Source organism: Microcaecilia unicolor, chromosome 4, assembly GCF_901765095.1.
Source record: "Microcaecilia unicolor chromosome 4, aMicUni1.1, whole genome shotgun sequence".
NCBI classification, from domain to species: Eukaryota; Metazoa; Chordata; class Amphibia; order Gymnophiona; family Siphonopidae; genus Microcaecilia; species Microcaecilia unicolor.
In genome coordinates, this window is record NC_044034.1 from 69,849,853 (window position 1) to 69,876,930 (window position 27,078).

Below are 27,078 nucleotides of genomic sequence, written 5' to 3' on the forward strand. Positions count from 1 at the left end.
ATGCCCTCGACAAGGGTTCAAAAGGCGGCTTCTGCAATGCTCTTAGCACCAGGTTGAGATTCCACGCAGGCACCACTGAGTGCAGAGGAGGGCGCAGGTGATTAACTCCCTTGAGAAAGCGCACCACATCTGGCTGCGAAGCCAGGGAAGCACCCTTCAGGCGGCCCCTGAAGCAAGCCAGAGCCGCTACCTGAACTTTCAGGGAACTGAGCGACAGGCCTTTGTCCAGACCTTCTTGCAGGAACGCCAACACTGAAGAAATTGGAGCAGTGAAGGGAGAAAGTGAGCCTGCTTCACACCACGCTGCAAATATACGCCAAACCCTGGCGTAAGCAGTAGAAGTAGAGCGCTTCCTCGCTCTCAGCATAGTGGCGATGACCTTGTCTGAGAAGCCCTTCTTTCTCAGACGCTGCCGCTCAATAACCAGGCCGTAAGACCAAAGGGGGAGGGATCCTCCATCACCACGGGACCCTGATGCAACAGGCCCTGCTCCACTGGCAGCCGCAGAGGATCGTCGACTGAGAGCCTGATCAAGTCCGCATACCAGGGACGTCTGGGCCAATCCGGACCCACCAGGATTACCCTGCCGGGATGCTTTGCCACCCGGTCTAGCACCCTGCCCAACATGGGCCAGGGCGGGAACACATAGAGAAGCTCTTGAGTCGGTCACTGTTGGAGAAGAGCATCTACTCCCAGGGATCGAGGGTCCCATCCTCTGCTGAAAAAGCGCGGCACTTGGCAATTGGCCGATGACGCCATCAGATCTAGGCTCGGCTGGCCCCAGCGCTTCGTGATGTCCAAGAACGCCTGAGCAGATAGCTGCCACTCTCCGGGCTCCAAGGTATGGCGACTGAGAAAGTCCGCCTTGACATTCATGACTCCGGCAATGTGGGCCGCTGACAGCTGCTCCAGGTTCGCTTCTGCCCACTGGCATAGATTCATAGCCTCCTTGGCTAGAGGGGCGCTCTTGGTACCTCCCTGGCGGTTGACATAGGCCACAGCCGTGGCATTGTCCGACAGGACCCGTACCGGCTTCAACACCAGTAGCGGGATGAACTCCAAAAGCGCCAACCGAATGGCTCTGAGTTCCAGGAGGTTGATAGACCACTTTGCCTCTGCAGGAGACCAGAGCCCCTGCGCTGTCCTTCCCAAGCAGTGGGCTCCCCAGCCCGACAAAGAGGCGTCCGTCGTGACGACAATCCACTCCGGGGTCACCAGAGGCATTCCCGCAGACAACTTGTCTGTCTGCATCCACCAGCTCAGCGCCTTGCGCACTGCTGGGTCCAAGGGAAGGCGCACAGCATAATCCTCCGACATCGGAGTCCAGCGCTGCAGCAGAGATTGTTGTAGTGGTCTCATATGAGCCCTGGCCCAGGGCACTACTTCCATCGTGGCCGTCATAGAGCCCAACAGCTGCACATAGTCCCAAGCCCGAAGAGGAGAGGCTACTAGGAACTGGTCCACCTGAGCCTGAAGCTTGACAATCCGATTGTCTGGCAGGAACACTCTGCCCACTTGGGTGTCGAATCGAACTCCCAGATACTCCAGGGACTGAGTCGGGCGCAGCTGGCTTTTCTCCCAGTTGATGATCCATCCCAGGGAGCTCAAAAGAGCAACTACCCGGTCCACAGCTTTGCCGCACTCTGCATAAGAGGGGGCTCGGATCAACCAGTCGTCCAGATAAGGATGGACTTGTACTCCTTCCTTTTGCAGGAAGGCCGCGATGACCACCATTACTTTGGAAAAGGTCCGCGGAGCAGTAGCCAACCTGAACGGGAGGGCTCTGAACTGGAAGTGTCGGCCCAGGACTGCAAAACGCAGAAAGCGTTGATGAGGAGGCCAGATGGGAATATGCAAGTACGCTTCCTTGATGTCCAAGGATGCCAGGTACTCCCCTGCCTTCACTGCCGCTATAACAGAGCGGAGAGTCTCCATGCGAAAGTGCCGCACTTTCAAGGCCCGATTGACCCCTTTGAGGTCGAGGATAGGCCGGACAGAACCTCCTTTCTTTGGTACCACAAAGTAAATGGAGTAACGCCCCTTGCCAAGCTGACTTTCTGGCACCGGAACGACCGCACCCAGGCGGATCAGATTGTCCAAAGTCTGCTGCACTGCCACAGCTTTGACCGGAGACTTGCAGGGAGAGAGTACAAACCCGTCTCTTAAGGGTCGGCAGAACTCTAGCTTGTAGCCGTCTCTGATGACTTCCAGCACCCAAGCGTCTGAAGTTATTGTGGTCCACTCGCCCAGAAACGAGGACAGCCGTCCTCCAATCTGCACTGGGGCGTGGACCAAGGCCCCGTCATTGGGTACGAGACCCTGGGGGAGGACCGGAGGGAGCACCTCCGGGACGGCGGTCTCTGCGAAAGGAATGCTGCTTGGGGGAGAAATTCCTCTTAAAGGAAGAGGGGGCAGAGGAACCCGACCTGCCCGGGCGGTACCGACGGGCTTCCTGAAACCGTCCTCTGGAGGTACCGGGACGAGTACTAGCCCGAGCCCTGACCTCTGGTAACTTTTTGCCCTTAGACGTGCCGAGATCGGTCACGATTTTGTCCAGCTCGACCCCAAAGAGCAGCTTGCCTTTAAAAGGCAATCTAGCCAGGCGGGATTTAGAGGCGTGGTCAGCAGACCAATGTTTCAGCCAAAGCCACCGCCGCGCAGAGATTGTCTGAGCCATGCCTTTAGCTGAGGCCCTCAAGACATCATACAGCAAGTCTGCCAAATAGGTTAAGCCCGATTCCAGGGCCGGCCAATCAGCCCTCAAGGAATGATCCGAGGGGGAAGCCCGCTGCACCATAGTCAGGCACGCCCTGGCCACATAGGAGCCGCAAACTGAGGCCTGCAAACTTAAAACAGCCGCCTCAAAGGACGACCTTAAGGCCGCCTCCAATCTTCTGTCTTGGGCGTCCTTTAGGGCCGTGCCACCTTCCACCGGCAACGCCGTTTTCTTAGTCACCGCAGTGATTAAAGAATCCACGGTAGGCCACAGATAGGCCTCACGTTCACTTTCAGTCAAAGGATAGAGGCGGGACATAGCCCTAGCCACTTTAAGGCTCGCTTCAGGGACATCCCATTGAGCCGAAATTAAGGTGTGCATGGCATCATGCACGTGGAAGGTTCTAGGCGGGCGCTTCGTCCCCAGCATAATGGCAGAGCCAACAGGGGCTGAGGGAGAGACGTCCTCCGTAGAGGAAATCTTCAAAGTGTCCATGGCCTGTATCAACAGGTTGGGCAAATCCTCTGAGCTAAAAAGCCGCGCTGCAGAGGGGTCATCCGCTCCATCCGAGCGGGGATCCGTCTCCTCCAAGGAATCCGCAAAGGACCGTTGGGAGAACTCAGATACGCTGCCCTCATCTACATCGGAGGAGACAAAGTCCTCCAAGGCCTGGGAATCAACCCGAGGGCGTTTACCTCTGGGAACCTCAACCTCTTTACCAGACGAGGGAGCAGGGGCAGCGTTTTGCATAAGGAAGGCCTGATGCAGCAGCAAAACAAACTCGGGGGAGAAACCCCCCAGACTGTGCACTTCCGCAGCCTGGGCTACAGCCCTAGACGCACCCTCAACCGGCGCTCGCAAGAGCGGGGGAGAGACATGCTGCGCATCCAAAATGGCGTCCGGCGCGACACTCCGCGAAGGAGCCGCGCGGGAAGAACGGCGCTTAACTTTAGCCGCTTTTGTGCCGTCGCCCAAATTAAGGGCGTTCATGGCATTAATGTCTCCAACCTCAAGGGCGGCCCAAGAAGAAGCCGTCCGAGCCGCGTGGCCGGCCAAGATGGCGGAGGCGAGGAGTGGGGGATGGGCGTTTATGGCGGGAAAAACCGCCACGCCGGAGGAAGGACCGGGGACATTCATCGGTCACGAAACTGTCACCCAACAAGGGCGAATCAGGCTTTAAGACCCCCGCATCCCCTCTAGAAGCGCTCAAGCGATCCGGGGAGCGACTCTTTGCGCCCTCGCCCTCCGACGCCATATGCCACGAGGAGAAGAATCGGGGAACCCCCTGCCCGCTATAAAAAGGTAAAAATTACCTGCTTGCCGCTCCGAGCTGTAACGACCTGGTGTCCCAGTGAGTAGCTGCAATAAACGTTTAAATAAACGTCGAAATAAACGCCTTTAAGGACGTTCAAAAATTTTTTTTTTTTTTTTTTAACGGAGCCAGCGGGAGGGGGGAGAAAAGGAGGGACCTGGCACCACCAGGTTTGCACTTGCTCAAGAAGAGCCCTCAACCCCAGGAACTCAACAAAACCTAAGAATTAGGCTTGGAGGCCTAGCCAGAGCTGCTGCTGTGTGTGACCACCACCTGCTGAGATAGAGAACATACTGAGGAGTTTCCGGCAGCACATGACCACATATAGGGAGGCAAAGTTTGCTCTCTATCTCCACCTGCTGGTAGATGGACACAACCCACCAGTCTATGGATTGATCAGCTTGATGATATGGAAGGGAGGATTCACAACACACCCATCACATTTGTGAATGTATATGCCCCAAACGTAGGGCAAGGGGGATATTTTGATTCTATAAGGGAGCAATTAGCAGCCTTTGCGGGAGGGAGGATGGTCATGGGAGGGGATTTTAATTTTCCAGTGGAAGGTATTGATCACTCTAAGGGACACTTGGATGGGGGTACCCGGACTAGGGGGCAGCTGCTTAAGTTGATGAAGGAACTTGACCTGATAGATGTGTGGAGATATCAGCATCCTGGGCAAAAAACGTTCACACACTACTCTCATGCACAACAATTGTACACTAGGATAGATGCAATTTGGTGTAGCCGTGCCCTTTGGGGGGGGGAATACATTGTTCAGAGATTGAAAGCATCCACGTTTCAGACCATGTCCCCATCTGGATATCATTGAGGGGACTGGGGAAAAAGGCAATGGGCACAGCTTGGCGTCTTAATGAATACTTCTGGAGGGAGAGCAAGAGTGTCAGGAGATGCGGGCCATTATAAAGGAATACTTAGATTTTAATGATAAGGGAGAAGTCTCGGAGGGAATCCTTTGGGATGCACTAAAGGCGGTTGTCAGAGGTCATCTTATTAGTAGGGGGGCCCAAAGGAAAAGAGAGAGGATAGCCCATGAGCTAGCAATACGTCAGCACCTTGCCCATTATGAGGTGGTGCATCAAAGGGAGGGGGATTCCAATAGTTTTGCTGAATTGTTGAAGTGGAGAACTGAATTGGAAAAAATACAGATGGCCAAGATGGAATACCATAGGAGTTTATTGCAACAAAGGTTTTTTGAATTCAGTAATAGGGCGGGAAGTATGTTAGCAAGGGGTCTTCGTCAGCGACGTATAAAGAATACAATTACTAAAATAAAAGGGAAGGGAGACAAAATGTTTCATCAGGATGAAGAGATCAGAGAACAATTCGTGTGGTACTATACAGAACTATACACTAGGGGGACCAGGACTACTAAGGAAGAGATACGGGGGTATTTACAGGAGCTTGGCCTACAGAGAGTCACGGCACAACAAAGGGTGAAGCTGGAGGCATCAATTACATTGGAGGAAGTCATAGGTGTTATCAAGGGATTAAAAGGCGGAAAGGCACCGGGGCTCAATGGGTTCACAGCTAAATACTATAAAAATCTTTGGCCAAGAGCTGGGTCCATTGTTGGTACGGATTGGGAACGCCGGTTTCGTAGAGGGGGGCTTGCTCAACAGTATGTATGAAGCAGGGATCTCGGTATTGTTAAAATCAGGGAGGGATCCGACGGCCTGTGGATCCTACAGACCGATTTCCCTGTTGAATACTGATGTAAAAATATTAGCTAAGGTCATGGCTAATAGGTTGAAGAAGATATTACCCCATCTAATACATGAAGATCAGTCGGGGTTCATAGAACACAGATAAGTGGCAGATAACATTAGGCGGACTCTGAACATTCTTTGGGGCGCCCAACAGCATGGTGACTCACTGACGATACTCACGGTGGATGCAGAAAAGCTTTCAACAGGGTGGAGTGGGATTATTTGTGCGAAGTCATGGTGGAAATGGGGTTTGGTAGAGCGTTTGTAGGTTAGGTGAAAGGGCTTTATAGATTGCCTGTAGCGAGGATTAAGGTGAATGGGGGCTGGTCTGAACAACTGAATATTCAAAGGGGAATGAGGCAGGGATGCCCATTATCACCATTACTATTTGCCATTTCAATAGAACCACTAGCGCAGAGAATCCGTTCCTCAGATGAAATTAAAGGGGTTAGGATGGGAGGAAGAGAGCACAAAGTAGCATTATTTGCTGACTATATTTTGTTTTATGTTGGGTCACCTTTAATGACAATACCCGTAATAATTAAGGAACTTAATGAGTTTGGGGCGTTATCGGGGTTTAAAGTAAATATAGGCAAATCAGAATTAATGGGAGTTATGGCCACGGAGTTGGAGATTCGGCAAATGTGGGATCAGATTTCTTTTAAGATTACATTTAAAAAATTTCATTATCTGGGGATTTGGATACCTTTGGAGTTAGATAATTTATATTTATTAAATTATGCGCCATTATTTAAAGCTATAAGAGGAGACTTGAGTAGATGGAAGAAAGGATGGCTGTCCTGGTGGGGGAGGATTGCAGCTATCAACATGAACATTTTGCCCAGGTTGTTGTTCTTATTTCAGACCCTTCCCATACTGATTCCCAAAGGAGTGATACTTAAAATACAGTCTGAACTAGGGGGGTTCGTGTGGGAGGGTCGGCCGGCGAGATTATCTCGAAAGATTATGTGGGGAGCGGTGGAACAAGGGGGAAGAGGCATGCCCAACGTGCTGTGGTATTATTGGGCAGCTCAATTAAAACAGATTGGGGAATGGAGTAAGGTGGATCTATCTCCAGTGACAAGACTAGAGCAGATTTTTGTTCAGGAGGGACAACTAGACGGGCTATTGTGGGCCTCCATCCCTAAGTATAGCTATAAGAGAATGACTCTAAATCCCTTTGTTTCACATTTATTGGAGCTTTTGGGAGCCCTAAAAAGGAAATTAAGGAACTCCCAGAAGAGATCAACATATGCCTCGATTAACCAGGAGCCCGGGTTTTCTGCAGGTGGAGAGGGCAGGGTTTTTAAGGCTTGGGCTCATTAAGGGCTGATCCGCTTTCGAGAATTACTAGGCTAGAGGGGTCTCAAGAATTCAAAGAGCTTCAGAAAGAATTTGACCTACCTGAGACGGACCGATATGCTTATCTACAGGTTAAGCATTATGTAATAAAAGAGAACTGGGCAAAGGATAATCCACTGGAAGGGGAAAGATTTGAGAATTTGTGGGGGGTGATAGATTGTGGAGGGAAGGGGATTTCGAGGTTATATGGACATCTTAGAGGTCAGGAATTGATTAAGCTACCGTACATGCTGGCATGGGAACGAGATTTGGGAACGGAATTTAGTATCCCTGACTGGAAGAGAGTATGCATGGAGGTTAAAAAGGCATCTGTATGTGTGCTAATAAAAGAGAATGCTTACAAGATATATATATATATATATTTGTTTATTGCATTTGTAGCCCACATTTTCCCACCTCTTTGCAGGCTCAATGTGGCTTACAATACAGCATGAATAATGGAAATATATAAGAAAATAGACATTTAGTATTACATAATGATCTTGGTTAACATGGTAATGATAAAGCATGATAGTGGTTTGACAAGCAATTATCGTAAGACAATTCTGGATGGTACTGTACTCCAGACAGGTTAAAAACAATGTATCTGGATGCTTCTGATAAGTGTTGGAGATGTGAGAAAGAAATAGGTACATACGATCATATATGGTGGGAATGCATGAAATTGCAGAGGTTCTGGGGAGAGGTAACACGCTTACTAACTAAGGCCTTGGGAGTGTTGTTCCCCTGTGATCCCAAGTGGTGTTTACTGGGTTGGGGCAATAGAAGAGGGAAGAGATGGCAATGTACAGTTAAATGGATAGGTCTTGCGGCGACGAAAACTATTATAGCTTTGAATTGGAAGCAGTCAGAGGGTCCTACTATACACAGCTGGATAACGAAACTTAGAGTGGTGTCATCAATGGAAAAAATGGCAGACCGCCGCTGGGGGAAATTTAACCCGTCAGCAGATGAATGGATACACTTGAATGCAATCCTTAATGATAATACCTGAGCAGGGGTTGCGAGAGCCAAGGAGGTTTGGGAGGATGAAGGGGAATAGGGGGCGGGGTGAGGGGGGGGGACGAGAGGGCAGGGAGGGGAGGGGGTTATAAAACTGTAAAACTATTGATGCGGGTGTCGATTGTCAAGTGTTTATGTCAATGTTATGAGATGTAATGGCTGGGAAAAATGACAACTTGTGAGAATGTTGGTTGTGTTGGTTCATCAATAAAAATTATATATTAAAAAAAAAGAACATAAAAACTGCTACAGGCTGATGGGCCCAAGAGCATCTACAGACTACGTAGCAGACAGAGATTGTTCCCAGCTACTCTTACTTTCTTTGTCCACTCCACAAATTCCTTCTAATTCATCCTCTTGTTCATTTTCTCTAGCATTACTAAACTGCAGATCTAATAAGAAGAAAACTACTGCTCTAGATTACCTTCTTTCTACTACTCAGCCTGCTCTCTTATGTACTCCCTTTTCTTGTGTGCTGAGCCCCCCAACCCGCCCCCCCCCAAAACAAAACACTACCCCAATTGTACACCACTACCATAGCCCTTACGGATGAAGGAGGGCACCTAGATGTGGGTACAGTGGGTTTCTGGTGGGTTTTGGAGGGCTCGCTGCACAAGGAAGTACCTGGAGTAGAATCCCAGCCCTTCTTCCCCTGGTGGAATGGGTTCGATCGCATTGGCCTTTAGAAGGGCGGAGGGTTCCTCTGCAAGTACCTGCCTGTGCTGGGGGCTGTAAGAATGAGCTCCTGGTGGGCAATTTGGAGGTTTGGATATCAGATTGAGGGTGTATCCTAACCGGACTATTTGAAGAACCCACCAGTCAGAGGTTATAAGAGGCCATCTTTGGTGAAAAAACATCAACCTCCCTCCTACTGGCAAGTCGTCCGGCACAGACACTTTGATAGAGGCTATGCTGAACTGGAGCCAGTCAAAAGCCCGTCCCTTGCTTTTGCTAGGGAGCAGAACGGGCTTTAGACGCACGATGTTGACGGGAATGAGCGTGCTGGGGCTGGGCCTGGGCAGGCTGCCGAGAAGCAGGAGTGTACCTAAGCCTAGAGTAGGAATAGGGAGCACTCCTCTTCCCTCCAAAAAACCTCCTAGATGAGGAGGCTGTAGCAGAAGGCGCCTGGTGGGAGAGAGAATCCATAGCATCATTATGCTTTTTAATCTGGTTAACAAGATCCTCTACTTTTTCTCCAAAAAGATTGTCCCTCCAGCAAGGAACATCCGCCATCCACTGCTGGACCGAATGATCCAGGTCAGAGACACGCAGCCATGAGAGTCTGCACATCACTATACCTTGAGCAGTGATCCTGGATGTTACGTCAAAAGTATCGAAAGTACCCCTGGCCAGGAACTTGCGACACGCCTTCTGCTGCCTGACCACCTGGCGAAAAGGCTCGGACAACTCCGCAGGGAGTGCATCAACCAAGCTAGACAGTTGACTTATTGTATGCTCGTAAAGAGCTGGTATGATTGTGTTTTGGACGCGAGCATAGCGGCCTGATACGCCTTTCTCTCCAAAGAATCAAGAGTCCTAACTTCTCTGCCTGGGGCGCTGATGCATAGTCCCTAGTACTCCTGGCTCTCTTGAGAGTGGAATCCACCACCATGGAATTGTGGGGTAATTGGACCTCATCATTCCAGGCTCACTGTGGATCCGATATTGGGATTCTGCTTTCTTGGGAACCACAGGGCCAGACATAGGGGCAGACCAGTTTCTCATAAGGACTTCCTTCAGTACCTTATGGAGAGGGACAGCCTCTTTAGGTGGAGAAGAATAATCCAGGACTTCCAACATGTCAGACCTGGGCTCATCCTCAACCTCCACAGGGAAAGGAATAGCCGAAGCCATTTCCCGGACAAAAGAGGAAAAAGAAAGACTCTCTGGTGGAGAGAGTCCTCTTTCCAGCAGAGGAGAAGGGTCAGAGGGAATCCCAAAAGGCTCATCGGAAGAGAAGTACCTGGGATCTTCTCCTGATTCCCACGAGCGCTCCTGCTCAGTGTCAGATGCAACCTGAGTGAAAGTACTCTGACATTGGACCTGACTCGATGCGATGAACGATGTCCTCCATGGCGATGTCAAGAAGTCAACGCCCGATCCGACTGCGGCAAAGCTTCCTCCACCGATGTCGACACAGATGCCGCAGGCGACACTGGGGTCGGAGACCTCACCACAGGTGAAGGGCCAGGCACTGCTACAGCAGATGACACAGGGGGTGCGAGCACCCCCGACATCGAAGCTGATTGTCACAGTAAGCCTTCCAGAAGTTCTGGAAATAAGGCCCGGATACGTTTGTCAAGAGCCGCCATAGGAAAAGACTGTGGGGTTGGTGGAACAGGCGGTGTCAAAATCCATGGAGGCTCAGGAGCAGGTACCGGGCTATGAAAAGACTGATGCATCGGCACCTCCTGTAATGAGGGGGAGCGGTCCTCTTGGCGCTGACGCTTCTCGGGGGCCGACTTTCTCAACGCCCCGGAGCTCTCGGTACCATGCATCGAAGGAGAACGATGACGATGCTTCTTAGCCTTCGCTCGATGCCCGTCATCAAGACTCCTCGGTACCAACAAGAAAGACATGGAATCTTCACATCTCGGGGCCGGGTCAGACGAAGATCAGTCCCGGGGGGCCTGCATAGCAGGAGGCCTCGAGACAGGTGGAGACCCACTTGACGTCTCACTGCTCCCCATGCGAATTGGTCTTTCAGCAGCCATTACCTTGCTCCCCGACGTCGAAACCGCTGACCTCGGCACTGATGTCGATGTCGAAGGACCGGACCCAGTTCCAAAATGTTTTTCCCGTTCAGCGTCTCGAGACGCTTGGGTCCGTTTCTTCATACGAAGACACAGACTACAAGCCGCTGGGCTGTGGTCGGGCCCAAGGCACTGGATACAACAAGCGTGGGTATCGGTAAGTGAGATGCACCGAGTACGTTTGAAGCCGCTGGGTGTCTTTGATGACATGGAAGAAAACACAGCCTCGGCGAAATCAAACGACACGATTGTGCCGAAAAGGAAGGACACAAAAAGGGGAGAACCCGACTGAGCAGCCTAAAGGTCAGCTGCGTCGAAAAGGAAAGGAAACTTTAAAATGGGCAAAAAAGAATAAGGGAACTACGGGAAACTAACAATTTTTTTTAAATATGTTGTAAATAAAAGAAAAAGAAAGCAAACAAGGATCATGAAGTTTTCGTCCTGGGCCGAAACAGAGCGGAGCAAAAAACATTGCTGCACCTAACCGTGGATAGAAAAAAACTAAGGCGACACGCTTGTACGGTGGGGGCAGGAAGCCATTTGCACATGAACAGTCCATCCTGCTGGCGCGACGGAACATTCCCGAAGATCTTTATTTTTGCTAGGGAAAAATTTTCTTTCGGTTCTCGGGCCACCGTGGACAATGATGACCCACTTGTGAGAACAAGCAGCCTGCTTATTCTCGGAGAATCACAAGTACACCAAAAACAATAGCAAACACTATTGAAAGCAATAGTAAAAGAGTATTAGACATAATGGACTGTCTACGCCTGGTCCATGCGTAAAAAGTCAAAAGCTGTTCCAGTTGGATAGGCAGTGCATTAAAAGGTGGAGGACAAAAGATTTTTTAACTTATTTGACAGCTTTTTAATTTATTTGTACGTGTCCCATATATAGATATAAATATCATGAAATCAAAATTGAATATCACTAAAACAGCTTCAAAAATTTTTGTCGTTGGTGGGAATAGCACTCATAAGGGCAGTATTCTGTGCTCATTTTCTACATTGTTGTATACAATACAGTAATACATGGCCAAATTTCAGTGAGGATATTCTGTGTACTGATGGGTGCATCTTAACTGTTGTTGTAATCTGCCTTGGGAAGCCTGGTATTATAACGATTGGAAGTAAAATTAAACTCTCCTTTCACTGGGGCACATGGAATCACATCTTCACCTCATCTCTTTTGTACCAATGGATTATTCTGTTTTGAGCATCTTTCTGGGACAAGTGGTTTTATAAGTCAAAATGATAAAAATAAATATTTTCTTTCATGCAGATCTTTCATTTGTTTAAACATGACTAAATAGGCTATAAGCCCATAATGCAGTCCATTGGTTTTATTATGTTTTGCCCTTGTGATGACTTATACTGTGCCAAAACTGGAAATACAGTGAGACAGATTTCGGTAACATCCAAAACGTATTAATTAGCATTATAATTATGTTTGCATTTGGGTAATAACTGATAAAATACTATTGAAAACTGACTTAAAGAAGAAATAAATATATATCACAGACGTGGAAAATGTTGGCACATTTAGACTGACTCTGGACTTCTGCATGAAGGTAGCTCTGCCCTAATTATTTAATATCTTTCTTTCAAATAGTAATAATAAACTATATTAAATGCATTTTTATAAAGCGAATGCTACATACCTGTAGAAGGTATTCTCCGAGGACAGCAGGCTGATTGTTCTCACTGATGGGTGACGTCCACGGCAGCCCCTCCAATCGGAATCTTCACTAGCAAAGTCCTTTGCTAGCCCTCGCGCGCCCGCGCGCACCGCGCATGCGTGGCCGTCTTCCCGCCCGAAACCGGCTCGAGCCGGCCAGTCCAGTATGTAGCAAGACAATACAAGGGAAGACACAACTCCAAAGGGGAGGCGGGCGGGTTTGTGAGAACAATCAGCCTGCTGTCCTCGGAGAATACCTTCTACAGGTATGTAGCATTCGCTTTCTCCGAGGACAAGCAGGCTGCTTGTTCTCACTGATGGGGTATCCCTAGCCCCCAGGCTCACTCAAAACAACAACCATGGTCAATTGGGCCTCGCAACGGCGAGGACATAACTGAGATTGACCTAAAAAATTTACCAACTAACTGAGAGTGCAGCCTGGAACAGAACAAACAGGGCCCTCGGGGGGTGGAGTTGGATCCTAAAGCCCAAACAGGTTCTGAAGAACTGACTGCCCGAACCGACTGTCGCGTCGGGTATCCTGCTGCAGGCAGTAATGAGATGTTAATGTGTGGACAGATGACCACGTCGCAGCTTTGCAAATCTCTTCAATGGTGGCTGACTTCAAGTGGGCTACCGACGCAGCCATGGCTCTAACATTATGAGCCGTGACATGACCCTCAAGAGCCAGCCCAGCCTGGGCGTAAGTGAAGGAAATGCAATCTGCTAGCCAATTGGATATGGTGCGTTTCCCCACAGCCACTCCCCTCCTATTGGGATCAAAAGAAACAAACAATTGGGCGGACTGTCTGTTGGGCTGTGTCCGCTCCAGATAGAAGGCCAATGCTCTCTTGCAGTCCAATGTGTGCAGCTGACGTTCAGCAGGGCAGGAATGAGGACGGGGAAAGAATGTTGGCAAGACAATTGACTGGTTCAGATGGAACTCCGACACAACCTTCGGCAGAAACTTAGGGTGAGTGCGGAGGACTACTCTGTTATGATGAAATTTGGTGTAAGGGGCCTGGGCTACCAGGGCCTGAAGCTCACTGACTCTACGAGCTGAAGTAACTGCCACCAAGAAAATGACCTTCCAGGTCAAGTACTTCAGATGGCAGGAATTCAGTGGCTCAAAAGGAGGTTTCATCAGCTGGGTGAGAACGACATTGAGATCCCATGACACTGTAGGAGGCTTGACAGGGGGCTTTGACAAAAGCAAACCTCTCATGAAGCGAACAACTAAAGGCTGTCCTGAGATCGGCTTACCTTCCACACGGTAATGGTATGCACTGATTGCACTAAGGTGAACCCTTACAGAGTTGGTCTTGAGACCAGACTCAGACAAGTGCAGAAGGTATTCAAGCAGGGTCTGTGTAGGACAAGAGCGAGGATCTAGGGCCTTGCTGTCACACCAGACGGCAAACCTCCTCCATAGAAAGAAATAACTCCTCTTAGTGGAATCTTTCCTGGAAGCAAGCAAGATGCGGGAGACACCCTCTGACAGACCCAAAGAGGCAAAGTCTACGCTCTCAACATCCAGGCCGTGAGAGCCAGGGACCGGAGGTTGGGATGCAGAAGCGCCCCTTCGTCCTGTGTGATGAGGGTCGGAAAACACTCCAATCTCCACGGTTCTTCGGAGGACAACTCCAGAAGAAGAGGGAACCAGATCTGACGCGGCCAAAAAGGAGCAATCAGAATCATGGTGCCTCGGTCTTGCTTGAGTTTCAACAAAGTCTTCCCCACCAGAGGTATGGGAGGATAAGCATACAGCAGACTCTCCCCCCAGTCCAGGAGGAAGGCATCCGATGCCAGTCTGCCGTGGGCCTGAAGCCTGGAACAGAACTGAGGGACTTTGTGGTTGGCTCGAGATGCGAAGAGATCCACCAAGGGGGTGCCCCACACCTGGAAAATCTGTCGCACTACACGAGAATTGAGCAACCACTCGTGAGGTTGCATAATCCTGCTCAACCTGTCGGCCAGACTGTTGTTTACGCCTGCCAGATATGTGGCTTGGAGCACCATGCCGTAATGGCGAGCCCAGAGCCACATGCTGATGGCTTCCAGACACAGGGGGCGAGATCCGGTGCCCCCCTGCTTGTTGACATAGTACATGGCAACCTGGTTGTCTGTCTGAATTTGGATAATTTGGTGGGACAGCCGATCTCTGAAAGCCTTCAGAGCGTTCCAGATCGCTCGCCACTCCAGATGATTGATCTGCAGATCGCGTTCCTGGAGGGACCAGCTTCCTTGGGTGTGAAGCCCATCGACATGAGCTCCCCATCCCAGGAGAGACGCATCCGTAGTCAGCACTTTTTGTGGCTGAGGAATTTGGAAAGGACGTCCCAGAGTCAAATTGGACCAAATTGTCCACCAATACAGGGATTTGAGAAAACTCGTGGACAGGTGGATCACGTCTTCTAGACCCCCAGCGGCCTGATACCACTGGGAGGCTAGGGTCCATTGAGCAGATCTCATGTGAAGGCGGGCCATGGGAGTCACATGAACTGTGGAGGCCATGTGGCCCAGCAATCTCAACATCTGCCGAGCTGTGATCTGCTGGGACGCTCGCACCCGCGAGACGAGGGACAACAAGTTGTTGGCTCTCGTCTCTGGAAGATAGGCGCGAGCCGTCCGAGAATCCAGCAGAGCTCCTATAAATTCGAGTTTCTGCACTGGGAGAAGATGGGACTTTGGATAATTTATCACAAACCCCAGTAGCTCCAGGAGGCGAATAGTCATCTGCATGGACTGCAGGGCTCCTGCCTCGGATGTGTTCTTCACCAGCCAATCGTCGAGATATGGGAACACGTGCACCCCCAGCCTGCGAAGTGCCGCTGCTACCACAGCCAGGCACTTTGTGAACACCCTGGGCGCAGAGGCGAGCCCAAAGGGTAGCACACAGTACTGGAAGTGACGTGTGCCCAGCTGAAATCGCAGATACTGTCTGTGAGCTGGCAGTATCGGGATGTGCGTATAGGCGTCCTTCAAGTCCAGAGAGCATAGCCAATCTTTTTCCTGAATCATGGGAAGAAGGGTGCCCAGGGAAAGCATCCTGAACTTTTCTTTTACGAGATATTTGTTCAGGGCCCTTAGGTCTAGCATGGGACGCATCCCCCCTGTTTTCTTTTCCACAAGGAAGTACCTGGAATAGAATCCCAGCCCTTCTTGCCCGGATGGCACGGGCTCGACAGCATTGGCGCTGAGAAGGGCGGAGAGTTCCTCTGCAAGTACCTGCTTGTGCTGGAAGCTGTAAGACTGAGCTCCCGGTGGACAATTTGGAGGTTTTGAAGCCAAATTGAGGGTGTATCCTTGCAGGACTATTTGAAGAACCCACTGATCGGAGGTTATGAGAGGCCACCTTTGGTGAAAAGCTTTCAACCTCCCTCCGACTGGCAGGTCGCCCGGCACTGACACTTGGACTTCGGCTATGCTCTGCTGGAGCCAGTCAAAAGCTCGCCCCTTGCTTTTGCTGGGGAGCCGAGGGGCCTTGCTGAGGCGCACGCTGCTGACGAGAGCGAGCGCGCTGGGGCTTAGCCTGGGCCGCAGGCTGTCGAGAAGGAGGATTGTACCTACGCTTGCCAGAAGCATAGGGAACAGTCTTCCTTCCCCCGAAAAATCTTCTACCTGTAGAGGTAGATGCTGAAGGCTGCCGGCGGGAGAACTTGTCGAATGCGGTGTCCCGCTGGTGGAGATGCTCTACCACCTGTTCGACTTTCTCTCCAAAAATGTTGTCCGCACGGCAAGGCGAGTCCGCAATCCGCTGCTGGAGTCTATTCTCCAGGTCGGCGGCACGCAGCCATGAGAGCCTGCGCATCACCACACCTTGAGCAGCGGCCCTGGACGCAACATCAAAGGTGTCATACACCCCTCTGGCCAGGAATTTTCTGCACGCCTTCAGCTGCCTGACCACCTCCTGAAAAGGCTTGGCTTGCTCGGGGGGGAGAGCATCAACCAAGCCCGCCAACTGCCGCACATTGTTCCGCATGTGTATGCTCATGTAGAGCTGGTAAGACTGGATTTTGGCCACGAGCATAGAAGAATGGTAGGCCTTCCTCCCAAAGGAGTCTAAGGTCCTAGGGTCTTTGCCCGGGGGCGCCGAAGCATGCTCCCTAGAACTCTTAGCCTTCTTTAGGGCCAAATCCACAACTCCAGAGTCGTGAGGCAACTGAGTGCGCATCAGCTCTGGGTCCCCATGGATTCGGTACTGGGACTCAATTTTCTTGGGGATGTGGGGATTAGTTAATGGTTTTGTCCAGTTCGCCAGCAATGTCTTTTTTAGGACATGGTGCAGGGGAACAGTGGACGCTTCCTTAGGTGGAGAAGGATAGTCCAGGAGCTCAAACATTTCAGCCCTGGGCTCGTCCTCCACAACCACCGGGAAGGGGATGGCCGTAGACATCTTCCGGACAAAGGAAGCGAAAGACAGACTCTCAGGAGGAGAAAGCTGTCTTTCAGGGGAGGGAGTGGGATCAGAAGGAAGACCCTCAGACTCCTCGTCAGAGAAATATCTGGGGTCCTCCTCTTCCTCCCACGAGGCCTCACCTTCGGTGTCAGACACAAGTTCACGAACCTGTGTCTGCAACCTCGCCCGGCTCGACTCCGTGGAGCCCCGTCCACGATGGGGGCGTCGAGAGGTAGACTCCCTCGCCCGCATCGGCGAAGCTCCCTCCGCCGACGTAGTCGGGGAGCCTTCCTGGGAGGTGGCCGCAGTCGGCACTGCACGCGGTACCGACGTCGGGGACCTCACCCCGGGCGATGGGCCAGCCGGCGCCACGCTCGACGGTACCGGAGGTGCAAGCACCGCCGGTACCGGAGGGGTAGGGCGCAACAGCTCTCCCAGAATCTCTGGGAGAACGGCCCGGAGGCTCTCGTTCAGAGCGGCTGCAGAGAAAGGCAGAGAGGTCGATGCAGGCGTCGACGTCAGAACCTGTTCCGGGCGAGGAGGCTGTTCCGGGCTGTCCAGAGTGGAGCGCATCGACACCTCCTGAACAGAGGGTGAGCGGTCCTCTCGGTGCCGATGCCTGCTGGGTGCCGACTCCCTCGGCGACCCAGAGCTCTCGGTGCCGACCCGGGAAGGAGACCGGTGTCGATGCTTCTTCGACTTCTTCCGAAGCATGTCACCGGAGCTCCCCGGCACCGACGAGGAGGACGTAGAATCCAGCCGTCGCTTCCTCGGGGCCGAGGCCGAAGGAGGTCGGTCTCGGGGGGGCTGTACCGCAGGAGCCCTCAGGGTAGGGGGAGACCCACCCGAAGGCTCACCGCCACCAGCAGGGGAATGGACAGCCCTCACCTGCACTCCCGACGATGCACCACCGTCCGACGACATCAGCAGACGAGGTCCCGGTACCACCGACGTTGATGCAGCTATCCGATGTCCCGGCGCCGATGCAGAGGGCCGATGCCTCGATGCACTCGATGCACTGGCGGCCGAGGATGAAGCTCTGGACGCTAAAGACGTCGATGCACTCGATACCCTCGGTGCCGATGCCGACGAAGAGCTCCAGAACAACACGTTCCACTGGGCCAATCTCGCTACCTGAGTCCACCTCTGCAAAAGGGAACACAGACTACAGGCCTGAGGGCGGTGCTCGGCCCCCATACACCGAAGACACGACGCGTGTCTGTCAGTGAGCGAGATAATCCGGGCGCACTGGGTGCACTTCTTGAAGCCGCTGGAAGGCTTCGATGTCATGGGCGGAAAAATCACGCAGGCGAAATCAAAATCCGAAATGACAAAAATGAGCACCAAAAACTTTTAGGGAGAAAAATCTCGACCGAGGCCGAAAAGAGGCCTACCCTGACGACGAAAGAAAACTTACCGGGGCAAAGACTGAAAATACGGGAAGGGGCAAAACGAAACCCGAGGGCTTCCGGAGTACTTCCCGACAATTTTTAAAGATTTTCCGAAGAAAAAAAAACAACACGTCAAAGAAAAGGACGCGCGAGGTCGACTTTCCGGGGCTCGACACGGTGAAAACACGACCGTACCGAGTGCGGACAAAAGAAGACTGGCCGGCTCGAGCCGGTTTCGGGCGGGAAGACGGCTGCGCATGCGCGGTGCGCGCGGGCGCGCGAGGGCTAGCAAAGGACTTTGCTAGTGAAGATTCCGATTGGAGGGGCTGCCGTGGACGTCACCCATCAGTGAGAACAAGCAGCCTGCTTGTCCTCGGAGAATATACCATTCCACAAAACAAAAGGAGCATGTTCCCACAAACCATCTTTCTCTTTTGATCTAGGCACAGGAAAAAAAAAAGATTTAAAATGCTCCCAGGTTTCAACCTAATTCATGTTTAATGTGGGATATAACTGCCATAAATAAGTCAATAAATAAATAGACAGAAACTCTGAATGTTGAGCACCTGATTCTCATAACATGATGTCTGTTTTAGTGGCCTTTCACCAGGAGAAAAAAAAATCTCTGTAGAAATATAGCACACGCTAGGGTGTCCCTATAAACAGCTGTTCCAAATGACACACTGATTATGATTTATAACAAATTACTGCTCTACTTATGAAAAGTTATTATACTTCCTCTGTGTACATCCGTATGCTGCATAAGCTGGCATGTTTGAAAATATAAGTGAGATTAAATTAAAATGCTACCAACAATAAAGAACGACAACATGATTGCAGCAGCTCATAGGTTTACTTTGTTTTGAGTGTATGCAGAATGACGGCTGAGTAGGGAAGGGGAAACATAGACTAACCTATGTGGCTTAAACATTTTGACGTCATGCTGTCTCTTGTTCTCAATCAAACCTCCTTGATTTTACATATGTAGGCAGTAACGATCCTAGGTCGGCTGCCACCCGGGGCGGACTGCCCCCACCGCCCCGCCCTTGGTACGCCACTGATATGTAGTTCTTCAATCTTTGATTTCATTTGTCAGCTTCTGCATCTGACCCTTTTCCTCCAATCACTGAAGTACTGGCAAGAGTTGCATCAGAGCTTAGTAACATGCACTAGAGAATGACACGGGGTCGGAGACCCACTGTAACCACGGAGATGGGGACAGATCCCACAGGGATGGAGTGGGGATGGGGACAGAGCCCGTGAGGACGGGGACAAACTTTGTCCCTGTGTCACTTTCTACTTTGAAGCCTGTTAATGAACTGGTCTGTTATTTATGTTTGATTGATGCAGACGACAATATTTTTATTTTTTGGAAAAACAAGCAAACTTGCTGGCCACAACTAGCAAACTTTGCATGGGGGATCCTGTACATCCTGCTACCAGCACATCTTCTAAGAAGACACCTTCTATTGCAGGAGGGACTGTGGAAGACAGGACAGCTAGACTGAATCCTGAGATTGTTGATGACTTCTTATTCATCCACACATTAAAAAATCATAACAGTGCTTCATAGGGCATATTTCTCAACTCTAGGGCATACAGAACAAGTTGTATTTTGTACACCTGGACATTTTAACAGAGTGGATTAGGATTCCTTGGGGTAGTAGAAGTCAGCTAATGTTGGGGTTGGAAGGGTTTATTATAGCTGTTAATTGTTATTATTGTTTTCTATTTGTAATTTATACACAACAGTTGCACAGCATATTGTTCCTTTTTATACTTTAAAAGATTTAAATATAAAATCATAAGTGTTCGAGGTTTCTGCAGATGAGAACAGAGCCTATGGAGATGGGGCAGGGACAGAGATGGGGCCTGCAGGGACGGGGTGGGGACAGAGACAGAACCCACGGGGACGGGGACAAATTTTATCCCCGTGTCATTCTCTAACATACACTATGCCCTAGTCTCAGGCACTAATCCTATTGGGTACTTTCTAGCAAGTTTTCTTCATGCTCCCACTTTCCTGCAAGGCAGATTCTCCATCCTGTCTCAGAGCATGCAGAACTGTTCTGCCTCTTTCCTCCAGGAAGCAAACTCTCATTTCACCAATCTCCTTGATGCCCAACTTTCCAACTTCCTCAGTTTTATTCTCCACATCACTCCATCTCTGCAACAAATCAAAACCCATTCTTCAGACTCTCCAGATTCACCTCTCTGCAATATTGTCAGCAACTGTGCAGTGTCTAGTTCAAAGACTCTTGCCCTGGAGCAGAAAGACTTTTGGTTTTCAGCTTCTCCATGCAGTTAAGTAAATTGTTCATACTTATTTTGCGATAGACAGTTGAAATTCGGAAAAACAGATCTTTCTTGTGGATGTTGGGCTGCTGGGTTAACTGTCCAGATAGTAATACATGTGTATGCTTTATGAGACCAGAACATGCACTGATTTTTAGTTGAAGTAAGGGAAATTTTCAGTCAACTCTTCTGCTACTTCCTTTCCCCTTCACCAAACTGTATTCACTTGAAATCCATCTACATACACATCTACTTTTCCAGCCATTTCACATATTATCACATTTAACATTAAGATATTACAACATTTCAGTATTTCAGAACATATTTGTAACTTCTTTACCTGTCTTTGTGAACACTGCATGTCTGTATATCTTATTTTGATATTAAAGTGGCTATAAATTACTCACATTACTGATGGTAAAATTTAAGGCTGATTATGCTTATACATATTTACAATTTTAGCATTTTATCACACTAATGATGGATACAATACAGAAAAACAATTACCTATGTTGATGGCCGTTTCCTGTTTGTCCCCTGTCAGGACCCATATTTTGATTTCTGCTTTCATTAATGTTGATATAGTTTCTGGAACACCTTCCTGAAGACGATCTTCAATGGCTGTTGCTCCAAGTAGTAATAAGTTCTGAAAAAAGGTGCACTTCTTTTAAAAAAACAATCTTTGGGACATAATAGCACAGTTAAAGTGGGTATGAAACAATTCAGCGGTTTCTTTTATCCCAGTTTCCTAAGGAAACTGGACTTACATGATGATGATCATCATCATCTCTGTCCCAACCCCCCCCCCTCCCCCCACAAGTGTTTCTTTCATTCTCCCTAAGAATGCTTGAAATGTGTGGAGGAGTAACCTAATGGTTAGTGCAGTGACCTGAGAACCAAGGGAACTGGGTTGGATTCCCACTGCAGCTCCTTCTGACTCCTGGGCAAGTCACTTAACCCTCCATTGCCTCAGGTACAAAATAAGTACCTGTATATATAATATGTAAACCACTTTCATTGAAACTACAGAAAAGCAGTATATCAACTCTCTCTTTTCCCATCTAATTTCATTCAGATCTAAAAGCCAGATAATAGAGTATTCAATTGATGTTTGATTCACACTATCCAAGAGCCCTTCATGCCACCCGACACATTCTATTCTTTTAACCTCCTTTGGGAAAACAGATCAGTTCAGTTGAAATTTCAGATAGATCAGATCACAGTGAGATATCATCAAGCATTTTGGTTGCCATCGACTGACATCGAGTTTTTGAAGTGTAACTTACTATTGGTTTTATTTATCTGATGACTTGGGCTTGGAGATAATCATAGGTGATGATTTTAGGTGGCCAAACAGGTAGAAAAGGCATTAGCAAAAGCTAGAACAATGCTTGGGTGCACAAGGAGAAGAATGGCCAGTAGGAAAAAGAAGGTGATAATGTCTGGTGAGCATTCATTTAGGGGCCCTTTTACTAAGCTGAGTTAGGCGCTAATGCTCGACTAACTCAGCTTAAAATGGCATACCATGGGATGAACGCAGGCATCCTCCGGTAACTACCAAAAGTGTGTGCGTTAACCGCAAGCTAAATTTTATATTGGGCATATCAGTAGGTAGAGAGTGGGTGTTCCGATACTTATCAATTAGCACAGCTACTTAACCATGCATGCAACAAAATGGGTTGCAGAAAGTACTCATGCAGTAAATTTTTTTAATGGCCACACGTTAATGGTAACATTAGCACGTGGCCGTTAATACAAAAAGGTCATTTTTACTGCTGTGGTAAAAATGGCCTTAAGCATGGGGAACACTTACATAAGGATACTTTTTACTGCAGCCCAGTAAAAGTGCCCCTTATAGTACTGTGTGCAAATCTGGAGATCACACTTTCTGACGATATAAACAAGATGAAGTCGGTCCAGAGGGCAGCTACTAAAATGGTCAGTGGTCTTTGTCATAAGCCCCTGGATTCTATATATCGTGCCCAAATTTCCACATCCAACACATGCAAATAAACTGACTAATGAGCTCAGAATCATCAATAATTGGGTGCTAACAACCAATTATTGATGTAAATTGGCAGTCTTAAATATTTGCATGCGCTTAACTTCAATTGTGTGTATCTGAAAAGGGGGCACGGACAGGGTGCATGTAGGGGGCATTCCAAAACGTTGCATGCGGATTTACAGAAGGCCCCATCCACCCAATTTAGTACCTAATCAATATCAATTCCACAAAGAAACCTTTATCACTATCCCTTCTCCATCATCCACTTCAGCATCCAACATCTGCAGTTCAGCTAACAGTTTCCTGAACAAATCCATATGATCAACTCAGTAGGTCTACTTAAAAGTAGAAAGTTTTTGGAAAATCAGGCTGTTATCCTTTTCCAAAACTCTAAGTAATGTTTCTTTAATAATAATTCTAACTGGATTGAATGACACAAAAAAGGCCTCACATATGCAAAGGCACACTGTCATGTTCTCTGCAACCTTATCTTAACTGGAATTTTTATAGGTGCTTGCTGAGAGGATCATAATTCTCATCCAGGAGCATGAAGAGGCAATTTTTCTTGCATATAACTAAGTCCATCATTGTTTAGGGCTTCAAATACAGAATAAAGAGTTTTACAGTAGATTCCTCAAAATACAGGTAACAAGTTCAAAGATTTTAACAAAGGCATTCCTTGGAGAGAAGGCAGACCTGACAGTATTTAGCATCAGGAGAAGACTGATGGTGTCAGATCGAGCAGGCAGTGTACTGGCCATCTTGGAGTGACATTAAAGAGGGCCCTCGTTTACCTGTTATCAGTACGCCACCATTGCAGTTGGTTGAGAGACAGCAGACCTCACAGCATTTTGAAGTGGGAGAAGACTGGAGGTGCCCAATCCAACAGGCAATGTACTGGCAGTCTCAGAGTGATATCACAGGGGATCTTCCTTTACCTGTGATCAGCATGACACAGCTGCGGCATGCAATTGAAGGGTGTGCCCAAAGCGGTATGCCAGGCCCCTTGTAACAACGAGGAATGATAGGAAGTTACTGTGAATTATTGGTATTGGGGTCAATATTCAGACTGCAGGAGACAGCCTGTCTAACTCCCGTGGTCGGTGGTCAGCCTGGATATTCAATGGCGGGCCATTTCCGATGACCAACATTGAATATCTGGTTTATTTTTTGACAGTTTAAAGTTAACCAGTTATGTTGATATTCGAAGATAGCAGGGGGATAAACAGCCGTTTAACTCCTAGGCGCTAACCGAACATATTCAGCAGGGGATAACTGACTATCCCCCACTGAATATCACCAGATAGCCAGTTAAGTGCCATTTAACCAGCCAGGTGCAGTTCCTGGACAGTTAAATGGCTCTGAATATCAGGAGGATTGTTTATATGTATAAGAAGAAAGGAAGAGTGAAGTCATGAAGTCAGCGAAGTCGGTAGTTGGAGGTGAGACAGGCCCTATTGATAAACATCTGTTGCCTGTTGGAACTACTTCAGCTTCAGGCCTCAATTCTTTCTGTCCATCTGGAGCTTCTTAAGCTTCACTGAACGCACTCCTCCTAATCCTCCGTTCATTACTTCTGGGCAGATGGGCGATGGGCAATTAGTCGCCTCTTCCCCTTTAGCTACGTGAGAGGCTGGACCCACAAATTTCTCCTTTTTGACTTATATTAAGCTTCCTTTAATTTTGAATCCCTTTGCAGATACTACATTGAAAGATTTATGAATGGGTATTTTCTGGATGGAAGTAATGCTCGACTCTTCTATTGCCCAGATGGTTGGCTATCAGGCTTATTTTTGAAAGTGATCGCCGGCCATCTTCCAACATAAATTGGGAGATGGCCGTAGATCTCTCAGAAGCGGCGAAATCGGTATAATCGAAAGCGGCTTTTTTGACACCATCGCCGCTTTCCCGTCGCCGCGCCAGTGAAAGTTCAAGGGGGTGTGTTGGCGGCATAGCGAAGGCGGGACATGGGCGGGGCTACCAGATGGCCGGCTTTCGCGGATAATGGAAAATAAAAAAGCAGTGTTAAGCAGTATTTTGCCGGGTTTACGTGGTCCTTTTATTTTCACAACCAAGCCTCAAAAAGGTGCCCCAACTGAGCAGATGACCACCGGAGGGAATGGGGGATGACCTCCCCGTAGTCCCCCAGTGGTCACCAACCCCCTCCCACACTAAAAACATAAAAACCTTTTTTTACCAGCCTGTATGCCAGCCTCAAATGTCATACCCAGCTCCCTGACAGCAGTATGCAAGTCCCTGGAGCAGTTTTTAATGGGTGCAGTGCACTTCAGGCAGGCAGACCCAGGTCCATCCCCCCCCTACCTGTTACACTTGTGGTGCTAAGTGTTGAGCCCTCCAAACCCCTTCCCAAAACCTACTGTACCCACATGTAGGTGCCCCCTTCACCCATAAGGGCTATGGTAATGGTGTAGAGTTGTGGGGAGTGGGTTTGGGGGGATTTGGGGGGCTCAGCACCCAAGGTAAGGGAGCTATGCACCTGGGATCTATTTGTGTATTTAAAAAAAAAATTTAGAAGTGCCCCCTAGGGTGCCCAGTTGGTGTCCTGGCATGTCAGGGGGACCAGTGCACTACAAATTCTGGCGCCTCCCATAACCAAATGCCTTGGATTTCACCGGTTTTGAGATGGCCGGCATTTTTTTCCATTATCTCTGAAAAACAAAACCGGCGATCTCAAACCCAGCAAACTCTGGCATTTGGCCGGGCTAAACCGTATTATCAAAAAAAAAAAGATGGCCAGCCATCTTTTTCGATAATACGGTTCCAGCCAGCTGTTGCGCCGCCGCCAAAATAGATCACCGGTGATCTATTTCGCCGGCGACGTTTGATTATGCCCCTCTATGTTTTCTTAAAAAATGGTTGAGAAATTGACTTGTGGACATAAATATTTTAGTGATTGATAAACATCTGCCTTAATTGATTCTTAGGCCTCCACCTTGCAGGCTTCTCTATTATCCTCTATCAAAGATTCTATTACTAGCATTTTAAGTTGTTTTTTTATTTTATCGTTATTAAATTTTTAAATAATATATCCATCAAAAGATGAGATAAAACAGAAATTCAGAAAATTATAATCCACAATATCAAATATGGTAATAAATCCTTACTATAGACCACCAGAAAAGAAATACAGATCCATGAATACTAGAAAGAAACTAAAAAGATATAAAATTAAATTTAAAAATTTGGTAATATAGCAGCCCTTATCCAACCTCATCCCTAGCCTCTGAGTAACAGCAGTGTAAAGGTTATACAATGACATTAATTTCTTGTTTAGCTACAAGAAAATCTTCCAACTGTTTAGGATCAAAAAACTGAAATGATGCACCCTCAAGAACTATAAAACATAAACAAGGAAATCGCAAAACAAAATTGGTGCCTATGGCTTGTACCCTGGCCCAAAGATCCAGGAAAGCCTTGTGCTGCATTTGTCTCTCTCTTGATAAATCAGGGAAAACCCTCACTTTTGACCCCCAAATGTCCAAATGACTAAAGAATAATTTTAGTACAGCATTCTGGCCTGGCTCCAAGGCAAAAGTTACCACCACCGTCTTCCTCTGAGTAACAACTTCCAACGAGGATTCTAGAAAGGCAGTCAGATTTACATTATCCCCTCTAGAAAAACTACAGGATTCTCCTAACGATCTTCCTGGGGCTAAGATGTATTTCACCCATGTTACAGGAGGTAAAGAATCATTAGCCATTCCTAGAATCTCTACCAAATACTTTTTTACTATTTCCAAAGGAGCAATTAAAGGTGACTTAAGGAATCTGAGCAGTCTCAGATTACATCTTCTAACCTGGTTATCCAGGTATTCCAAATGACGATGAAGAAAATTATTATCATTCCATGAGGCTGAACTTAAACCCTCTAAAGTCTGAATTTCAGATTCCAGAATATTCAATTTGGTGGACTGCCGAACAGTGGCTTGTACTTGTACCAGCACCAGAAATTATTTAATGTACTTACAGCCCATATTCTGCCTTTGTGTATGCCCTCCTTGCAAATGCAAACTACCAGGCTTATTTTTGAAAGAGAAGGACGCCCATCTTCCGACACAAATCGGAAGATGGGCGTCCTTCTCACAGGGTCACCCAAATCGGTATAATCGAAAGCCGATTTTGGGTGTCCCCAACTGCTTTCCGTCGTGGGGATGACCGAAGTTCACAGGGGTGTGTCGGAGGCATAGTGAAGGCGGGACTTGAGTGTGCCTAACACATGGGAATCCTCGACACATAATGGAAAAAAAGGGGTGTCCCATACGAGCATTTGGACGACTTTACCTGGTCCTGTGTTTCTTACGACCAAGGCACAAAAAGGTGCACGAACTGACCAGATGACCACCGGAGAGAATTGGGGATGACCTCCCCTTACTCCCCCAGTGGTCACTAACTCCCTCCCACCCTCACAAAACAAC

At 48.7% G+C, this 27,078-nt stretch overlaps 1 protein-coding gene across 1 annotated transcript in view; it reads right to left on the reverse strand.

Moving 5' to 3' along the window:
• The window catches only part of ATP8A2 (ATPase phospholipid transporting 8A2), a 1,572,980-nt gene that overhangs the window by 939,841 nt on the left and 606,061 nt on the right, over positions 1–27,078 (reverse strand). The window contains exon 22 of the mRNA XM_030202396.1: positions 21,145–21,283. Coding sequence (XP_030058256.1) covers positions 21,145–21,283 — 139 coding nt within the window. The remainder of the gene's footprint in view (positions 1–21,144; positions 21,284–27,078) is intronic.